General features: G+C 39.9%; 2 protein-coding genes across 3 annotated transcripts; both read right to left on the bottom strand.

Annotated features, from left to right (window-relative positions):
- Positions 1-42: 42 nt before the first annotated feature.
- On the bottom strand, positions 43-13,417 carry bsg (basigin). 2 transcript variants are annotated; one of them, XM_056277995.1, is made up of 9 exons: positions 13,180-13,417; positions 7,273-7,623; positions 5,827-5,995; positions 4,853-4,941; positions 4,512-4,651; positions 3,992-4,268; positions 1,008-1,032; positions 848-922; positions 43-585 (listed from the first exon to the last, which is right to left on the bottom strand). In XM_056277995.1, the coding sequence occupies exons 1-8, from the start codon at positions 13,241-13,243 to the stop codon at positions 862-864; spliced, it is 1,176 nt and encodes a 391-aa protein (XP_056133970.1). In that variant the 5' UTR covers positions 13,244-13,417; the 3' UTR covers positions 43-585; positions 848-861. The 2 variants fall into 2 exon arrangements, with proteins under 2 accessions (XP_056133970.1, XP_056133969.1); XM_056277994.1 differs by lacking the exon at positions 7,273-7,623 and having other exon boundaries at positions 13,180-13,416.
- Positions 13,418-14,230: 813 nt separating this feature from the next.
- LOC130110495 (E3 ubiquitin-protein ligase RNF126-like) lies at positions 14,231-21,010 on the bottom strand. Its single transcript, XM_056277607.1, has 9 exons — positions 20,936-21,010; positions 17,606-17,664; positions 17,316-17,376; positions 16,500-16,735; positions 16,242-16,310; positions 16,069-16,138; positions 15,845-15,938; positions 15,570-15,685; positions 14,231-15,431 (listed from the first exon to the last, which is right to left on the bottom strand). The coding sequence occupies exons 1-9, from the start codon at positions 21,008-21,010 to the stop codon at positions 15,267-15,269; spliced, it is 945 nt and encodes a 314-aa protein (XP_056133582.1). The 3' UTR covers positions 14,231-15,266.
- Positions 21,011-21,223: the final 213 nt, after the last annotated feature.

The following is a 21,223-nucleotide window of genomic DNA, read 5'->3' as shown; positions in this document are numbered from 1 at the left end:
AAATAAAATGCAAAAAGACAAAAGAGAAAGCAGGGCACAGTTAAGGCAAAATGGAAAACTCCAAACGGTGGTTTATGAGTGTATGGGGTCAGAGTACAAAGTTGATGTCAAAAGCATTTTGGTTACTGCTAAAAGCAGGGGGTGGAGGTGGGGGGTGTTGCACCATGACTCTTACCAATAGAACTTGTGCTACCTATACTGTAAGTGGCATTTGCGGCTCGCAAGTATGCACAGATAATAACAGCTGTGAGGGACAGTTTATGAAGAATTAGCGCAAAAGAAATTAATTAGCATTCCTCACATTAACATTACAATGGCATTTACTACAGACAAACACTTTGCTAGAACAGCAATAAAGTCATGCAATATTTGTCCCATGGCTTGAAGCCGAAATATGTCCCCGTTGGAACATCATTTGAGGAATACAGGAGAAAGTAAAATGGGAGGAAATCAGTCCATCTCTTAAAACATTAACACCTAAGCACAAAGTTATCTAGAAATTGTAGGATGCACTATTAAAATGTGTCACACACACAACAGCTGAATGCTCTTCAAATCCTGGATTGCTGTCTTCTGGATGTTCTTCTAAAAAGAAAAGAGGGAGGAGCGGGAGAACAAAAGCAAATGAGTAAAAAGAACTACACATCACATCAATAAATAAGCTGAGCTATGTTTTTAAAACCAAAAATTTTAATAATGATCAAATTTACTTAATGCTCCAGGAAAGCACGAATCTGGTTAACAATTCGAGAAACAATTATAAGTGTAACTCTCATAGATCCAAGTAATCTTTGGTTTGCCTTACCAAGAACAGTTCATTTATGCAGCTATCACTTGTTATACAAACCTCCTTCAGTTGTCTTAGTTAGAATTCCTTTGCCTCACATTCTTGTCCTTGTGGTTTGTGGCAGCATTGCTCTTCCTGAAGGACATGTCCAGCCAAAGATTAGTCAAGAAGCAAAAGATGACATCTGTAGTAGGGATCAAGATGCTAAAACTGTACTTACAGTGGAGCAGTTCCTGAGTCATCATCTGTTTAGCAGCAAAGTTTCAAGGGAGGAAACAAAACAGGAAATAAATCAGACGATTGCAGGAGAGAAAAAAAGATGCCATCTCAGCTTTTTTTTTTCTTGTCAGATTGGTGTGACAAATACATGTTCCCCTTTGGTAGCAAATGCTATAAATATGACATATCCTATGCAATGAATGAAATGTGGTAATGAGGAACCTATCTAAAAATGAATTAAAGAATCCCCACCAGATGTGTTGATGAAGATTTTTAAGTTTAGTTTGGCTGAATTTACAAAAAAACTTTACCTAAAATTAGATTACAATGTTTGATTTGCCCATTTGCTCTGTATTCGTTCCAATCACAGAAAAGTGCAATTTTTTCATCAATACAATCATTTCTTAGTATCACAAAGCCTCATGCAAAACAGCCATCCAAATGGCACAAGAGAATGGAACATCACAGTGGCAATATTGAGATAAATTGTTAATATTTGTGAATAGAGAGAGCTAATAAGACAGCATTCCGGCAGGTATGGTGAAGATATTCACACTAGAGCAAGAACATGTATTCACAAGATAAGGCAAAGAGTAGGCTACCTTAGTAACCATGAATGAGACAAATGTGTCTTTAAAAGATTCCATCATTGATCATGCATAGAGTTCAAGGTGCAGACAGCATGCAGATAGAATGCTGAACCCCCCACGCTTTTTTTAAATTAACAGTTCCAACTTCACTTCAGACCATGATATTGTAGTTCTTTATCTGAATGTGTTATTTGACTCTTTCATTGGCTCAAACTATACACGTCAATGATATTAAAAAACAACTAGAAGAGTGCACTCAGAGTGCAGATCTCCGCCAGGTGTATCTCCCTTTCTCCGGTGCTTGGACTTAGGCAAAAAAAAAAAAAAAAAAACCAGCTGAGGAGTTGCCACCTAATTGCGGCATAACAGGTCTTTAATCACAGGTCCTTGATCAGAATCAGAATCATACAGTCTTAACTATACACAAAATTATAGGCTGACGGGCCCAGTCGTATGCGAGATTAGTAGCGGACAGGTACACACATGGACAGAAAAAACAGTCGTTCCTGCCATTATAAGACTTTTGCACAGTCCCCAATTGATTGAATTGGAAATATGAGGGAAAAAAAGTTTAAATATATGGCTCTCCAAGTTAAACAAAATCTACATAATAACATTTTGACTGTCAGTCTGTGGATGTGCAGCCCCTAGACGGACCTTTGCACGAACGCGAACCAAGTCTAATATGAACTTGCACTTTTCAAAAAAGAAAAGGTTTGCTATGGGACCATTTGGGTCTAACCCTAACCTTGTCTTTATTTTCATAATATAATAAAGCTGAGCAAACCATTTACGTTCATGCATGCACGACTCACATCTGCGACTGACTCAGATCGGGCAGCGACAAGAATAGGCAACACTTCCTGTTTTGACTGCAACCTAGAAGAAGTTGTACCTTTTTAACTTTCGCGTTTTTTGGATTATCAAAATTCTTTTGATAACTTTTGATCATGTTGCTGCTGATCTGAGTCATTAGTTGCATTCACGAGCATAAACGGTTTACTCAGCTTTATTGTGTTATGAAAATAAAGACAGGATTATTTTCAGATCAGCAGTGAATGATTTGCTGACCTGTGAAATACGATCAACTTCTCATTTACTTTTAAGACTTGTACCCGAATACATGTTTTGACACTGTTGCTGCTTGAGCTAAGTCAACAATGTGCGACTCACATCTATGACTGACTCAGATCAGGCAACGACAGCAGCGTTAGTCGAGCGAGCTAGAGAGTGAATGAAGACCGGGAGCGGCGGTAGCCAGAAGAAATGTTTTTCAAAGGTTTTGAATCACCGCAACCTTGAGCGTTTCTTGATCATAGTCATAACTGTGCACAAAAATATTAGGCTGATAAGCCCAGTAGTATGCGAAATAAGACGGACACACACACGCACACACGGCTACCACCTGGCGGAGACAGTACAGTAATATAATCTTTCATTCCAAGTTGGTCTCTACAAACATTCCAAGGCCAGTGAAAGAGTGACCAATCTTAAAGTTCATTCTTATTAGAAGTGGTGACTATGAAAGCAGTTCATTCAAACTCCCATAGCGTCTTCCAAGCGGTTATCTCAGTTCAACCACTTCAGTCTGACATGCAGTTTTGATCACTTACCAAAATGTAAAAGCAGCAGCGAACAGAGAAGTAAAGGTGTGAATAATAAAAAGTCTCTAGCACAACTGCTTCAGATAAAGCTGGAAACCATTGGCAAAATGTGTGTGTGTGTGTATGTATATATATATATATATATATATATATATATATACACACACACACACACACACATATATATATATATATATATATAAACTACATAAAACAGTTGTAAATCATGATGAATGAATGCGAAATAATATTAAACCTTGTCTATTAAAGTCAATGACAAAAGTTGAAAGAGAAAAGCCAAAAGCATAAATAACAAAACACAATTATAGGCCCCACCTAAAAACAATGACCCTTCGAGAATGATAATCAACAATTTTCCCATTGGATGGCATGAAAATTCCAGACCTGGTGTTGACCAATCCCAAAAAATTAGTACACAGCATTTGAAAGAGGGACAGCGTTAGATTCATTACTTTTAGCTACAGGATAAGACAAAGTATTAGCCCATCTTACTTACTTTGAAGGTAGGTTAGGAAATGAACAGTATCCTTGCCAGCTAAATCTACTATAATTTAGGCTGACAAAGATTCGGATTCTACCGACCACTACTGCCAAGTAAAAACATTGTTGGGAGGAGCTTATCTAATCTAAAAATACATTTGATTTCTCAATGATTAATGGCTGATAACCTTTGGAAGTGTACCAGCCAATGTGGACAGGTGAGAAATGTTATATTCCCGCCCACTTTATAGCTTTTGTCAGGTAAAGGGGAAACAAATTGGCTCACTTACCATCGTTGACCTCGTCTGGCTTTCTCCTCTTCTCATAAATAAAGATGATTGTGACCAGGATGATAACCTCAGCCACAATGCCCAGGAAGGGCCAGAGGGCAGCCAGGCGGCTGCGGACACGCAGGTGGATCTTGTCACTCTCAGTGCCCAAGTCATTGAATCCAGTGCAGAAGTAGTCTCCCATGTCCTCATCAATGTTCAACTTCTGGATAGTCAGAATGGTCTTGTTAGGGGTGTTCTTGATCTCATATTTGTCACCGGTGCCATTGGTGATAGCCTGGAGGTTGTGAACAAAATAAAAGGTACATTCAAGATAGAAGGGACATTTCTGTGTTAATTTGCTTTATTTCAATTACACTGGTCTTTTCAACAATCACAGTCCAGGGCAGCTGTCACTTTGAACAGACATGCCTTCACAACTTGAGTTTAATAACTAGAGCGTACTTCAGGCGCCTAAGATATGTTATCCTGTAGCTTATTTAGAGCATAACATCAACATCAAGACTGGAGAAAGGCATACCAATCTACTCTCATCTGGATTCATTTTGAACCAGCTCCAGTCGGTGGGTAGTGGGAACCCTTGGCTCACACAAATCATCACAGCCTTGTCCCCCTCATTGCCGTGCTCAGAATGTTTGTAGGCAGCAACATGGGGAGTTGCTACAGGAAACACAGATTCAAATTAATAGGAGCATGGAATGATGAAATCTGAGTGGTTGATGGCAACATGAATGGATGCATGGTAATCTGATTTGACGGCATCTGATTGGATACATATAATAAAGGAAAAAAACGTCTTAGTCTCTAAAAAAGGAAATACTTTGCAGATTAATGACAAATACATGGCAGAGGAAAACTTACTTTTGACTTCAATTGCCTGTTGTACCACTGGTTCGGTCTCAAACACACATTCATACTTTCCACCTGAACGAGAAGTGATCTTATCCAAACTATTGAAAGAAGAAACATTTTAGGTTCTAATGTGTCGGGGAAACTCCGTGCGACACTTGTTAATGCATTGCATAAATGCAGATAGTTCGTTTTTCTGAAGTCATTATTTTCTGAAACCTAAGCAGTTGACAAATAATGCCCAAGACACAATAGGTTCTCCATTAAGAAAAGACAAACCATAAAACACCACCCGTTTTTGTTAAAGGCCTGAGTGTAAAAAAACAAAACAAAGCAAAACTGAAATGCAACCTATCTTCCAAATTCCTCTGGTAAGAACAATCACGATTTTGTTTGGTGCTGCTGTTCCGTGCAGTCCTGACTGCTTTCTGTTTAATGGGGAATTAAGGTCAATGCAAGAGAGCGGACTGCTAGGGGCACTTATCCCTGCTACAAAGGCCATAGGCAAAGCTGCACGTCTGCAGTTCATCTCTCTGCTAATCAACAGCCGTGAATGCCTGAGTGAAGCCCCTAGCACTGCTGCTAATGGAGGCAGCTAGAGAGCAAGAGGGAAAGGGAGAGTAGTAGAGGGAGATGAGTAAAAAGGGAAAGTACATTAAAGAGAGAACAAGAGAAAGAATGGGGGAAAGTGCAAGAGTAAGAATGTGTAGCAGTGAGAGAAGGAATGAAAGAAACCTAAGGTAGGATGCGTGCCTGCAGATTATTTTACGCATTTTGCAATGTCTTATATGGCCCGTTCACCTTGTAGTGCTTTACTGCCCATTGGTGCATTGCATTTTTGGCCAAATACTAAAATAACAAGTGACAAGCCTGAGTAAAAACTGCTTTACTGATTAGTAAAAACATCAAAAAATATAAGGGTGAGCTAACATCTTCATGGTTACAGATTTTTTTATGGCACTTGGCAAAGGTCATATGTTACATACGTCAGTGTAGTGTATGGAGTTTCTTTGCTGGATTTGGAATTTTCAATGATTTTGCCATTGAACTGCCAGTAGGATCCCTTGATAGGAAGACTGGACTCCGTCAGGTTGCAGCTGAGCACAGCAGAGGTCTGGTTGTAAACCTCAGCTGGTTCGGCAATGATGTTTGGTGCTGAAGATAAACGGAGCAGAAAAAATAACCTTTTAACATTTATCTTAAACATTTTCATGCTATTTTAGACATTGGTAATCAGCATAATACACTACACAAACTTGATTACTGATTAAGTAGGTTCAAACTAGGCTTTAAAATGACTGCAAAAATCAATAGCCACACTGATATAACTGAAATAAGGATTTCATCTAATCTTATCACAAAAACATTTTTGCTCAACACAAATGTAGTTTTGCAGTAAAAAGCTAGCCAATGCCTTTGCAATTCCTGAAACTTACCATGGTGGGAGAAAGAACAAATTCCCTCTAAGAATTTAGAAACCAAGCTAAAAATGCAACACAGGATGTACAGAGATACAGAACTTTCCAAGAAGGGTGAATGTATAACACCCAAATGGGGAGCTCTGTCTCTACCAAAGGTAGAAAAGAGGGAAGAATAGGAGTCAAACTGGGAAGCTAATAGACATTGTCTACGAGGTCATGGGAAAAGATCTTGCAATAAACACATGCAGAAGAAGCAACCAAAGAAGTATGAAGTGTTGGTAGATCAACTGCCAGTTGAAAAGGACTAAAGATGGGAACTACTTAAGGGGTGCTGTTGATTTGGTTGAGGTAACAAAACTAGCCAATAGGTCATGGTATGGCTAAAAGGATAATACTGGACCACAAGCCAGAAGGATGCCCTATGACATTGCAAATTAGTTGCAGTCTCCTGTACACAATTTAGTAGGCTATTAGCCAAAGGAGAGATCAATGAGTGTAAACTAAAGGGTATCGCCAATGTTAGTATCAATTAATGAAAATGCCAGCGGGGGGGGGGTATCTACAAGAAGCCATTCTAATTAAGTAATCTGACCCATTTTTTAATAACTTAGCCATGCAACTATTTTTCCATTTTATCCAGGAGCCATTTGCAAGTTTCTAACCTTATGACCAGTATTATATTTAAACACACCTTACATTTTTGAGCTGTGCCCAAGTCTTGACATGGGGGGGGGGTATCAGATTATAAACATGTGCTATGTCAGGTAAACCAGGTCTAGGGAGAGGCGTGGCCACACATCATGACTATGTTTGCTCTCAACTACATGTCCAGCTTGGATTTCTTGAGGAGAGGGGAAGGACAGTATGAACTGGGTAAGGCAGGACAAAGAAGGCAGCGGACCAGGGAGCATGGGGGTGAGTAACAGGAGATGGACCTCCTGGACTTCACTAATGAATAGACAACAGACAAGAAACTGTCTGGAGTCTCCTCCCGCTTCCTCTGCCACTCACTTTCAATCACAATAATGTTTGCCTGCGAGCGAATCCACTTGATTTTGGGCGTCTTCTTCAGTTCATTGCGGTCAGGGTCGTTGGAAGCGCGGCACTCATATGTACCAGTGTCACTGTGAGTGAGGTTAGTGAGCTGAATGGTGCTTGTAGCATGTGCGATATATGTGGCATTTATTCGCACACGGTCATCCCTTGCTCCATCAAAGAGCTGGGTGAAGGACTCATTGGGCTCCTCCCCCTCTATAAACCACCATTGTACCTCAGGTATGGGGTTCCCTATCACTTCACAATGCAGATCCACACTGTCGGTGATCAGCTTTGTCTGGGACAGGGGAGACTTGATAAAGCCCGCTGAGTACCATGTATGGTCAACCCAGCACAAAGAAATACAAACGTTAAAGATTGAGAGTTATGCGTTAATTAAGATTGTGGATGTTTTGGTTTGGAGCATGTCGGTTGATTTAATTGGTTTGTGAAAATGCAGTGATGGATGAAGAGACAAGCAAGCAAAAAAAGAGAAAGAAAAGAACAAAGTTAACATAGATGACATGACAATTTAAAATGAGAGCATGCACATAGAAAAGATATGGATAATAGCAAAATTTTCCGATTATTTTGAGCAATGTTGATGATCATTCTTGGTGCTCTCACTCTTTTAAGACAAGGTATGGGCAGAGATTAGTGCCAGCATAAAGTGAATTGTATAAATTTGAATATAAATAACCTATTCAAACCTACTCAAATTTAAAATCCAATATGAGGGAAGATGGCGGCCTGGACTCGCGTTGGCAGCAGCCTCACCCAGTACCGATTACGCTGTGTCTTTGTCCACTTCCACATCTTAAGATTGTGTCATCATGTGAAGTTTTTGTTTTGATCGTTGATTTTGCTTGGCAGGGACAGCCTGATGCTGGATTGGCTGAGAGAGCTTGGTCTGCTGTGTCTTTCGGGCCCCAGGAGGAGGCACCGTGGGCGGTCTAACAGGACGTGGAAGTGGGGCAGGCTAAGCTAATTGCTAGCCCACAGCCCTGCCCGAGAGGAAACATCGAGGCGGTGTGGCGGCGGCCTCGCCTAGCATCGACTGTGCAGTGTTTTTATCTGTGTATGCGTTTGTGTCGTCGTGTGGAGTGCGGGGGAGGTTTGTTGAAGGTGTTTGGCTGGAGAGCTAGTGTTGGATCGGCTGAGGGAGTCTGGTCTGCTGCATCCAATGGGCCCAAGGACCACAGCGCTGCCTGGAGCTGCGCCTGAAGAGGAAATACCAAAGGTGGTCTGGTCGGAAGCGGGGGCAGGCTAAGCTAACTGCTAGCCCATGAAGACCGGCAGTTCTGACAGTCATCCTGGCGGGCGTTCGTTCTCTGGATGGTGGAGTTTTTGGACTGTGTTGTTGGCTGTTTGTGTGGGTATTTTTTTTTGTTTTTTGTTGCTTTGTTCTCTCTGTATTTGTATGTTTTTGGTGGTGTTGTTTTTGGATATGTGTTGCACTGCTGTGGGCTGGGGAAAACAGAATTTTGTTTCTTTTGTGTACGTAGTACATAAGATGAAATGACACATTTTTCCTGATTGAAGGATTTGTAACTGAACGATCTTTATGGCATACAACATTCATCTTTTATTTGAAGGTTATTTTCTAATCAAAATTCAACATGCCTTTTAATTCAGTTCTTAGAGACTTCAATTTAGATTGTAATAACAATTTGTATGCGTTTAATTTTGACTTCAAATAACCATGAAATAATTTCTGTTGGCACTTATCTCTGCCAATAACAATGAGTCATGCAGCAAGATAAAATGCAATTAGCAGAAAAAGCAGACAATAGCATTCCACTGAAATAAAAAACGTGTAATTAATGATAGTTTTCCACTAAAAAGAAGAAAAGAAAAACAGCAAAAATATGAAAAAGCAAAGCAGGTGAGAGTGACATGAAAACCAATCACATTATAAGCAAAAATCCATGAAGGATCAATCTTGGGCAGAACAAAGCATTTTAGACTAATAATTTCAGGCCTTGTGTCATTTGACAGCCCTAGATGTAATAATCCGGGCTACCACCCAATGTCTTTTTGAGGGCATTCTGCAGAGGATTTACTACTCAGGTGGGGATAAAGAAGAATATCATTCTCACACTGCAGGCAAAACTATGGTGAAATAGCTGAAATGTAGCACCTTTCCCATCAACTCATGAACCTTAGAAAAACAGCAGAACACAAACATGGGGTGGACACCTGCTGCACAGCACACTAAGAAAAATAGGAATAATACAGGGTCTTTGATGTGAGCATCCTGGTGATCAAACTGGAGTCAGATGCCTATTTAGAAGGGGGAAAAAAATCCTCTCAGTGGGTTAAAAATTGTTTTGGCCTACATGAAAACAGGCACACCCTAGTCTATCATTGCATGACCAGACAGTGTCTAAACACAATAGACAACAGGAAAGTGGTTTTACTGGTGTACGTGCGCAATGGAGAAGGATCCATTTTCACGGCCAGTCCTGTGAACACCGTCGGGCATGATCAATTAAATCCATATCCAAAGAGGCAGGTTTGTGAACTGTGTTATAAGCATATAGGCTTCCGACTTCAAGTATCATGTGTTGTTTTTAGTTGAGGGTAGCCTCACAGCCATTACCAAAGGTCACCTTCAGAGTTGAATCAAAGTTCACAATTAAATATAGCCTTGGACAAAGTTCCATTGGGGATGTAAATCATGCTGACTGTAAACAGATATTTTTGTACAAAATATACATTACTTTTATATGTTATAGCCACAGGAAATTAACATGCTATTCACATGGCCAAGAATGGTAAACAAGCTACTGCCTTTTCAAAGGACAAACTCCACAGCTCATGTTCTATTTACTTACAGTAAACAACCAACTACGAGGCTTCAACAATGTACTAACAGCACAAGTCCTTTATTCAAAATGGATAGTTATCAAGGGTATAATAAAAGGAGTACTAAATATTTTAAGAAATACGTATCAAGATACGTATTTCTTAAAATACGTATCTAAAGTATGTAAAAAATAAAGGAAAGAAAAGGAGAGCAAATAAAGCCAACGTTGGCAATACATGCTTTATCTTGACATAAAGTTTATATTCATCGTAATCAACAGGCTAAAGTCCAAGGGTTCAAGCAGGAATTTCATCCACTTTTTTTTTTAAGGTTTTTTTTTTAGGGCGTTGTTCCTTATCTGATGCGAGGGTCTAAGGACAGGATGTTGTGCTGCTGTAAAGCCCCTTGAGGCAAATTTGTAATATGTGATATTGGGTTATTCAAATAAAATTGTCTTTAAAAAAAACAAAAAACAAAAGAATGAACAAAGTTTCCTGATATCCTAAGCCCCAACTTCAAGACTCATGTGAGCAACAACATATATTGAAAGTTTTATGTTAAACAGGAAAAGCTAATACAATGTGACGGATATTATTGTAATACAGCATGGACACAATAGCTTCAAGCATAAAATAAAAACAATGGAGCAGAGGCAGATGGTTGAGAGAGAGACAAAAAATCCAAGCCAGTATACAAATTCTGTATATTCATGCAGATTAATGTGGTACAATTAGTAAGCAGCCCTCAAGTTCCCCCTTTATTAAGGTTGTGATAGGCCACCACAATTACCCATTTGTCACCACTTTTAAAAGGAAACACTAAAAATGTAGCTCAATGTTCCCAAAACTCAGCCAAGAGCAGGGTCGCTGCTTTTATTTATTAAAAAAAGTTCATCTACATCAGAGCAGATTTAGTGGTGGAAACTTAAACAAATTAGGGGCTTCTTGTGTACTACAACTCATTTGCACCACAAACATCTTGAAAACTGGCATTTCCTGGCATTGTGCAACCAAATAAAATCTAGGCCCCGAGGTACCTGCTTGCCTGCCTCTATGACAATAACCCACTTTTCATACTAAAGTGGTACAAGAGAATAAGTTGAAACTCCAGGTTAATTTAATTAAACTCCTGCTCTGCCCCAGATCTGCCACTGCCAAAGCAAGAAAGATCGACCAACATTGGAGTTTGCCTAAGACTGTGCAGTCTTCTGAGGCAGTCTAGTATCTGGAACGCTCATGCCACTCTGCTTGAGGTCACAGGTCACTCTGATTGACCCTAGCAATGGAAAACCTTGGCGAATAAAAGACATTTGTTTAAACTCTATTAGACTGACACGCTGTCTCTGCAAATACCTGACAATCTAGACAAACTGCTTTGCAGGATTAAAGGCTGAAGGAAAAATGACAGTCTGGGTATGTTTTTTTGAAGGTCTGCTCAAATATGCTTTTGCGGATGTTTATTTTCATTCGTTAAACACTGTCAAATAAAGCACAAGGTAAAAAAAAAAGAGAAAAGCACAAATGAATGTCACCACAACTTCTAATTGATAAATGTATTTATGGATTCACATATCACATCAAGAAAAATTACTGAATAAAAATCATGGTTCTTATTTAACACATGGCTATGTGGAAACCACCATCAGTGTTTTCAATTAGTGACTGAGTGAGACAATGGTTGCATAACATATGGCCTGCCATAATTTCTCGAGGCACCAGTTTTAGAGGAAGCGTTAGGCTCTTCCCATTCTTAAAACAAATTAGGCCCCAGCTGTAAAGGGGCAATATAATGGGATTAAAAGTAATCTAAAGCCAGCTGCATTATCTACACACAAAACAAGTCTGTGGGACGAAACTAACAGTTTGTTAACATGTAAATACAGGTATTGCAGAGCGATAAGTTAAACTGAGAGGAAGGGTAACAAATGAAGAAACAATGGCCGGCTGTCGGTGTGTGAATAGCCCTTTCAGCTACCAATGACATATATTTTCACCCGTTTCATTCACTTTCAGAGATGTGACGCCACTAACAACGAGAGCTCTCATTTACCATAATATCCTTAATGGAAATGTGCTGACAATAGTCACAGTTCACTCTTTACCAAGTCACATGGCAAATCAGTGTGACCGCAATGGCAGAGATAAACAATACTACTGGTTATTTCCTGGCCCAAGTAGTAAATGCCAACCATCTCGTCAAGGCTAACAAACCTTGCTAGCAAATTGGCTAGCAAACTGGAGTGCTAGTGGCTTGGCTGATTCAGTAAATCTAACTGGTTTGTGCCGGCTTGAAACTCGCCATCCATAGCCTTGTCACTGCCGTCAGGACTAAACGATGGAAAATATATATATCTGTACTCTGATAAAAGCTAGTTGACGTTAAGGCTGCATCGTTTGAGACTTGCAGGCCGACAGAACCAAAGGCAGATGTCATCTGGATCCAACAGAGCAAGCGAACAAGCTTATGTGGGGAAACAGTCCATCACGCGAGCCCTACCGGGCGACCCGCGACTAAAGCGGTCATGGAAAACTGTACCAAGTCAACCAACAACAGCAGTGGTCATACTAAGAAGGGTGGTCAAACTCGGTTTTTGGATAATAAACATGTCACATGTTTATTACATGTTTACATGTCACATGTATGTTGACTAACAGCTAGTGTTAATCGACATACTCCCTTATACACACGCAACACGAAGGGGGGGGAATAACGTTTAGCAAAATAACACACCTAAAGAAGAACACCAGTTGATTAAATACTGGAACGGGCCCATTATTTATCGCTGTAAAGCATTAACGCCACGGAATGTTTTAATGGTGGGCGATGGCTCAAGAGGACTCTAACGACTCCAAATTAACCAATGGTTTCGCCTGCTGCTCCATTTCACGCTCGTCTTTTTCCTGGCACCCATTAGCGGCTGGCTGAATAACTTAAACGTGCTTGAGTAACGTCGAGTGAAACAGAATCACGGCACCGCCACAGTCAAACACATGGGCTTAAAACATTTCAGATGTTCATGTGACAAGCGTGAAACCTGTTATTTCGAAACAACATGGCTAATGCCAAAGCCTTACCTGTCGAGGCGCTAGCTCGGTAAACGCACAGGAGAAGGGTGCTGAGACCCCATAGCAGCTTCATGATAAAACAAAAAAAAACTTTCTTCGACAACCTAATCTTTTAACACTTGATACACTCTTCTAATTTCGGTAGTTCGTCGAATAGACGTTGACAGCAGCCAACAGTTCAGCTTTCGGGTTCTGGTTCCACTCGACCGATCTGCGCGTCCTCTAGCGGCACCTCACGTACGCATGACGTCCGCATGACGTTGTTGTGTTTGCGCGTCACCACGCCCTGCTTGGCACCATGTGAGCGAGTCAAACCAAGATCACGTAGCTAACAAGAAAAAAGCCTGTTCCCACTTTGGAGCGAGGTTACAATCCAAAAGAGCATCCGGCTTAGTCAAAACCGAAATTAAAACTGGGAAAGATGCAACTCAAGGATGGAAAACGAGCCGGAGGTATTTGTCCAGTCTGTCGACCTACCAATCTACAAGCTTGACCAACATAATTTTCATCACATCTGCTAGCAGGGGGCCCCTGTGATGGCCTGGCGGCCTGTCCAGGGTGCCCCCCCCGCCCCCCAGCAGCAGGTGGGGGGGATGCTGGGATAGGCTCCAGCATCCCCGCGACCCTGAGAGCAGGATAAGCGGTTTGAATAATTGGATGGATCTGCTAGCAGGGATGGGCAACATGATCCAGAAAGAGTCGGTGTGGATGCAGGTCTTTGGTCCAGCCAAGCAGCTACACACCTGATTCTATTAGTCAACCAATAGTCTTGTTCCAACCAAGCAGGTACACGCCTATTTGTCTTTGCTAAGGACCTTGATTTTTTTCAGAATCAGAATATTCATCCCCGAGGGCAAACTGGGTGTTACACACCAGTTACACACCTGTAGAATCAGGTGTGTAACTGATTGGTTGGAACAAAGACCTGCACCCACATCGGCCCTTTCTGAATCACGTTGCCCATCCAACGTCTGAGGGGGGGGGGCTTTGATTATGCCATACCTTAAAACACAAAACAATTACAAAATAATTTCCCGAGATTAATATTGCAATATTACATAGCATTTATCTGTAGCAGTAATTGCTTATTTTAACTGTGATTCCCCCAAACAAATTGGGAATACAAATAAATTGGCATACAAGAGACAGACAGAACCACAGGAAACAGCGCTTGCATTTTTTCCCTTTCCTTCAGTTTCCATTAATGCACTGAAACATTCTGATCCTGTATTATAATAATATGAAAAGCTAATTAAAATTTAGGCTAGCAGATAAAACTTGAACCTAAAAATATATATTGAAAAATTCCTAAAATCCCTTTTTAGGTAATTCAGTAATATGAGTCATTATCCAAATACAACATCACCAAATTTTGTCACATTATTTCAAGTGCAAAATAATAATACCTGTGCAGTGTCAGGTACTACGAAACCAACTGATGTACAATTGAAAAATATTATTTGTACAGGCCTTTGCAATTTTGCTTTGCAATGATGGGATCAAAATGTTTGAAATGTCATCTCTATCCAAACCATGGAAAAGTGTCATCTCTATCCAAACCATGGAAAATTTAAAGTACACATTTTAATGTGCACTTGAAGTCATTTCACTTGTGTGGACATGGATGCTACTTGATACAAAGAATAATGTATACTTCTTCCTTCATCACTAACCAGTTTCGTTTTAAACCATACAACTCCAGAGGGACAAGAAAAAACAAAACAAGACAGCAGTATCTTGTTGTCACTTCTTCCAACTTTGGATTTCATGATTTACTCTTGTTGTATGAGGTGACTCATAGATAAGTCTTTTGAGGTACCCATCAATCTCAACATCTTCCCAGATAGGAAGCCCAATCCAGGCCTCCAGCCTTCCATGGACGAGATTCATGATGGCTTAAAGAGCAGCTGGAGGGACAGAAACACATGGATCTTACACATCACTTCACTCTCGAACCTGGCTTGGGCACTCCTGGTGAGAGAAACAGTTGCACTCAATTCTCCACCATATGCGAGGGAGAGATTGGAGGTTACTGCTCTGAGTTGTGGGAGTCTTGGAGCAATAAACAGCTCATGGGATGAGATGGAGGAATATTTTTACGAGTTATCTGCTGAGTTTTCACTGCTGGTTGAACTTGAGGATGGAGGAGTGGAAGAAGAGGAAGATGAAGAGGAGGTAAAGTTCATCCCTGATAGTTCTGGTGGGCTCATTGCTGTGTTTTGTCCATTCAAGCTTTTCCTGCACACTGGACACGTGTCATGCTGGAGAAAAATAGTGGTAAATAAATGTGAAGATGTTACAGTATCATTGCAGGACACAAAGTCATTTTTATAAAATTATCTGTCTAACTGTAGGATAAGAGCAGGGCCAAAGCAGCTGAGTGAAGAGAGGACTCTAACCTGTTCCAACCAGGGTACTATGCAATCATTGTGGAACACGTGATTGCATGGAAGCTGTCTGACATTTTCTCCAACGTTGTAATCTTCTTTACAAACTGGACATTCTAGACCAGAGGCTGGAAGAAAATCCATGTGAAAGGTAATTTGTGGAAAAACAAATCTAACCTGTAGAGTAACCCGGTGTATTTCCACAGAAAGCGAGGACATTTTCTCCTCTCCACAGTTGTGCGGGTTGACCATAAAATACAGTGAGTTGAGCAGTCACGGTTACTTACTAACATGCTCCTCTGTAATTTGTACTGTAGGAAGGCTCTTTATCTTCTCCCTGTCTGCAGGCGGTGGTCCTGTATTCTCAAACTGGTTTAATAACTAAGAGGCAAAATAAAAGGCAAAAAAAAAGAAAGAAAAAACAGAACTGTGGTTTGTATGTTGATGACCTAATTAGTCTGGTTTAGTCCGAGAAGTTTTTAAATGAAACTAAATAAACAAATGCCTATACCTGTGTTATTATTGTATCTAGTCCATTGGCACCCCAGGCATAATCCATAGGATTTGAGTGAAGCACACCCCTTTCAAAATGATAACTTTAAATCAGAGCCAAGACTGACAAAAATCAAACATCACCCAATGATTTTCTTTTTGGTTTATTGTTAATCTGTTCTAGACACTCACCATGGTCCAACACCAATATTTGGCATTGCCGTGGGTGCAATGATTCCATTCACGAGCTGCTGAATAATCCTGTGTCAGAGAACAAACCACAGTTAAAATTTAAATGTCTATTAGAAGGGAGGGATAAAACTAGACTGTGTGTAAATATGTGCAGTTTAATGAGTCATAAGTACATCCCAAATTACAAAAGACAACTGACAAAAAGGAGCCGTCATTTCTAGGTGAAAATAACTACAGTCATGGTGCTGTGTTCCTTACCCCTCTAAAATGGGCACTCTCTCATGTCTACCAGCTTGTATTCTGGAACTATGACGACGCCTTGGTGGCCTGGCACCATATCTTTGCCGTGATGCCATCTCGCTTTCCCGGCGGTTTTCAGCATCACGGTTATCCTCTGTTCCCAGCCCAGCTCCGAATTCAAAGTGGTCATCAAAGACCCCCAGGGCAAACTGACTGTAGCCCGAAGGGAATGTAAACAAGTGCTGGTCCACACTCTGAGACACAAAAAGATAAAGACATACAAAGTGACTTCAGTAATTCTATATCAGTGGTAGAAACCAGTAGAACCTTGTATTTGTTCAACAAGTCTACAACTATTTATGTCAACAGAACACTATGGAGGCTGACAAATATGTCAAGTGTCAGGCCAAAATCCACCCCAATGGCTGAAGAGCATGCATGCTAACATGTTTCCTTCTTTACCAAGATAACATTATCACAACCTAATATGCATGAAAAAAAATTGTAGTATCATGACCTGAAAGTCATGTCTGAAAGTGATTATTCGTATGTGACTACATAAAGACAATTTACTCCTCTTGTTTAATGACATGGATTATATAACGTAGAGAACAATGAATGTAAATGCAAAAAGAACAAACCAGCAAGGACTTGCAAAATGAATAATACATCAATTCATGTAAGTGATACTATATTTTACATTTTTTCAAAATCTAAATCAGTAAAACTGGAAATGAAAACCAATTGAGGAAGTATTTTCAATATGATGTAATACTTTTATGGAGACGGTGTGAAATGTGAGAGAAATATCTGTGTAAAAAAGCCTTCAGAAACCTCGAATGGCTGATGGTTCTGGTCCCCGCTGGAGATAGTGGACATGGAGCCATTGTCAGCACTAAACAGGGGACAAATAGTTTAAAAGCCAAGCCTATGCTTTACTTTTAGAAGTCGATTTTTAGGATTTAAAAGTGATGTAATTGCATTACCCTCACAAGATACTTACCAGACATCATAAATTGAATCTCTCAAAGAGCAAAATAATAAGTACAAATGGGGAAAAATGATAACACATCAGATGAGCTGACCTTTACATAAATACTTTATTCAAAATGCTTTATACAAACCTTCTCTCTTCTAGCAGTTCCTCGATGAATCCTGACTCACATCTTGGACATGTGTAATCCTGCACACACCAGAATCAAGCAAAGTAAACTATTTGGACTGGCAAAATAGAAAAAAGTTTTTAGACGATTTCACTGATATGCAATTTGTTACCAAGAGATGCAAAGTCTCAAAACGTGTTGTTTGAAAGACTGTCGGAATGCATCTCTCTGATAAAAAAAAGTAGGCTCAATTGTTTTGAAAATAACACTGTTGAGATCCATATTGCTACAAAAGTTATTTTTAGTAAATCAGTAAATGATCACACATCAACCCCCTCAACACTATCAACTATAAGTATCTGCTGTGTGTATCCATCTTGAAAAAGAGACAAAACACCTTGATGCACCCAGTTATTCTGGTAATACAAGGACAATTCTTGAGAATAATCATAACAATTTGTGTCATCCAGTCCAAACTAAAGTTCTGCGCTTACCTTATTACCAGCGATCAAGGGAAACCTATGGCAGATCTTTTTCCTTTGTGAGGGACATCCTTACTAACCGGTGTAAAGTTCATTTTAATTTGGTTATTGGATATTGGACGTTCAAGGGAATTTAAGGGGCAGTCTTCAAAATGCAGTTTTTGTATTACAAAAATTTCAATAGTTTCCCATATAAATGTCCAATTTATACAAAACCAAGTGTATTAGAAAGTGCACAGGTGGTCAATCCACGGCAATTACATTTTTTAAAAGAATGTTTTGTTGATTTCCCATACATTTTTAAATTACAAAAAAAAATCATTAGCTTCCTGTATGTAGGGCCTACTCATATGAAACCAAGTGTGTTAGAAGGTGTATACCAGCAGGGTCAATCTACAGCAATTACATGTCTGATTTTTTTTTAAAAAATTAAATAAATATTTATTTTTAAAAAAATCAATAGCTACAAGTATATTGGGCCTACTAATACAAAACCAAGTGTGTTAGAAAGTGTACACCAGGAGGGTCAGCCATCCATCCATTATCCAAACCGCTTATCCTGCTCAGGGTCACGGGGATGCTGGAGCCTATCCCAGCAGTCATTGGGCGGCAGGTGGGGAGACACCCTGGACAGGCTGCCAGTCCATCACAGGGCTGACACACACACACATTCACACCTATGGACAACTTAGTATGGCCGATTCACCTGACCTACATGTCTTTGGACTGTGGGAGGAAACCGGAGCACCCGCAGGAAACCCATGCACACTTCACAGTGGACGATCCGGGACGACTCCCAAGGATGGAATACCCTGGGGCTCGAACCCAGGACCTTCTTGTTGTGAGGCGACTGCACTAACCACTGCACCGCCCCAGGAGGGTCAATCTACGGCAATTATATTTTTGAAAAAATGTTTTGTTGATTTTTCACACATTTTTATATTACAAAAAAAAAAATTAAATAGCTTCCTGTTTAAAGGGCCTACTCATACAAAACCAAGAGTGTTAGCAAGAGCACAACAGGAGAGTGACTACAGCAATTACATTTTTGAATTTTTTTTTTATTTTTGATAAATATTTATATTACAAAAACAAAAAAAAATCAACAGCCACCTCTATATAGTGCCTACTTGTACAAAACCAAACATGTTAGAAAGTGCACAACAGCAGGGTCAATCTACAGCAATTACATATCTGAAAACATGTTTTGTTGATTTTTCCATCATTTATTTATATTACAAAAAATTCAAAAGCTTTCTGTAGCTAAGGCCTACTCATACAAAAGCAAGGCAAAAACAATAGGGTGCCTTGTACCATTGGTCCTTGGCCCCCTAATAAAGAGTACAGATTATCTTTTCATCCAGTGGAAGATTTATGCTGCATTCACATGGAATCCGGTAAATGGCAGATGGCAAACCGGAAGTCATTATTGAGGAAGAGAGCAGGACGGTAAAATCACGATGACAACGGCAACGGCAGACGACACTGCTATCTAAAGTTTAAATTAATTTAACATTTTTCAGTCCTCCACAAATGAATTTACAACCGGATATTACATAGCACATCACAAAACAGACAAGATGGCGGATTAATTTTACAGGTATATGAATTGACAGAATTATTGTATGTACTTAAATACAAACACAAAACACTTTTGTACAATTTTTTGTGCAAAATATACAATATCAACATAACTCATGTAGTTTTTTTTGTTTTTTTACCGTCCCGCAGTCCCGTTTCGCAGTTTGTGGTTTTTCCCGTTCCAGTTTGCCATCTGCCGTTTACCGTCTCCCAGATTCCTTTCAATGCAGCATTAGTGTCCAATACCACCAGAGAGCAACAGGATGTTTTTGTAATCTAAATATTTATTAAGAATCAGCAAAAAAAATTTCAAAAATGTAATCGCCGTAGATCGACCTTCCTGGTGTACACTTTCTAACACACTTGGTTTTGTATGAGTAGGCCCTATATACAGGAAGTTATTAATTTTTTTATGATATAAAAATTTATGAAAAATCAACAAAACGTTTTTCAAAAATTAAATGACAACGGATTGACCCACCTGCCATGCACTTTCTAACACACTTGGTTTTGTATAAGTTGGACATTTATATGGGAAGCTGTTGAAGTTTTTGTTAATACAAAAACTGCACTTTGAAGACGGTCCCTTAAATTCCCTTTAAAACGTCCAATAACCAAATGAAAATTAACCTTACCCCGGTCCCTTACTATTCTATTTAAGATCCTTCTAGTCTTTGCTTGACATGTATCTGGTGTTTTACTGGATAGCGAAGCAAGAACGAATGCACAGTGGTATTGTTACTAGTGTACTGTAGGATGGATCATTCAGCACGGGGGACTAAACATATACGCAGTTGGGAATCGTGCAGACTAATCTGTTCAATTTATGCTGTAATGTATCACAAAACCTTTCAAATGTGATGCACGACACCCAGATTTACCGTTATCTGCAGGGTCGATGTCAAAATATGCAGCGTATTATTCGCAAAGGTAGTTTCACCACGCAAAATAAACCACCGAATCGCGCAAAATAAATTTTAGCAGTCTGGTTACTTTGTAAAAAATGTCACGTAATTTTGGAAAAAAAACGTTGCTCATGTGTGCGAAGACAAACGTCAATTAAGATATGCAGACCCTTTTTTATATATATACTGAAATCCACTTAGCTAACGTTAGAATAATAAACCAGACTGGCCTCAGAGGAGCTAGCTAGCTAGCTAGCTATCGTTGTCAGACCAGCTGTCAGATATAACATTCTGCAGAAAACCAACTACACAAGTGACATAATCAATCTAATTAGCTTTTTGTCAATATGACTATGTAATAACAATTTATCTATGTTACATACGGGAATACGAGGACTAATCTCTGCAGAACATCTGTGGCAGAAGAACCGGCTGGGCCATGGAGGAGCTTCAGCCATCTTCGGCCAGATAACGAATGAAGGAAACAACTACGGCAAGCTGAAAATGACAAAATCGCTACACATAAAACGACGACGTAAATTCGTCATGGGCAGTGCATGATGTGGAAACATGGGTTCGAGGTATGTGGGAGCCAGTGGGGGTTGAGCTCCCGTAAGGATGGGTCTGAGCTCCCATGAAAGCAATAAAATCACACATCTGTGGGGGTCGCT

Source organism: Lampris incognitus, chromosome 3 (assembly GCF_029633865.1).
Source record: "Lampris incognitus isolate fLamInc1 chromosome 3, fLamInc1.hap2, whole genome shotgun sequence".
In the NCBI taxonomy this organism is placed as follows: domain Eukaryota; kingdom Metazoa; phylum Chordata; class Actinopteri; order Lampriformes; family Lampridae; genus Lampris; species Lampris incognitus.
Note: the sequence above shows the minus strand (reverse complement) of the source record. Positions and strands in the feature narration are given on the sequence as shown.

Excerpts from the sequence above, each read along its gene's own strand:
- bsg (XM_056277995.1), bottom strand. The coding sequence starts at position 13,243 with ATGAAGCTGCTATGGGGTCTCAGCACCCTTCTCCTGTGCGTTTACCGA. Across the intron at positions 5,996-7,272 it reads AAACATTATTGTGATTGAAA|CACCAAACATCATTGCCGAA; the intron begins GTGAGTGGCAGA and ends GTTTATCTTCAG. Across the intron at positions 923-1,007 it reads GACTCAGGAACTGCTCCACT|GAAGAGCAATGCTGCCACAA; the intron begins GTAAGTACAGTT and ends CATGTCCTTCAG.
- LOC130110495 (XM_056277607.1), bottom strand. The coding sequence starts at position 21,010 with ATGGCTGAAGCTCCTCCATGGCCCAGCCGGTTCTTCTGCCACAGATGT. Across the intron at positions 17,665-20,935 it reads AGATTAGTCCTCGTATTCCC|GATTACACATGTCCAAGATG; the intron begins GTATGTAACATA and ends TGGTGTGTGCAG. Across the intron at positions 16,736-17,315 it reads AGAACCATCAGCCATTCGAG|AGTGTGGACCAGCACTTGTT; the intron begins GTTTCTGAAGGC and ends TTTGTGTCTCAG.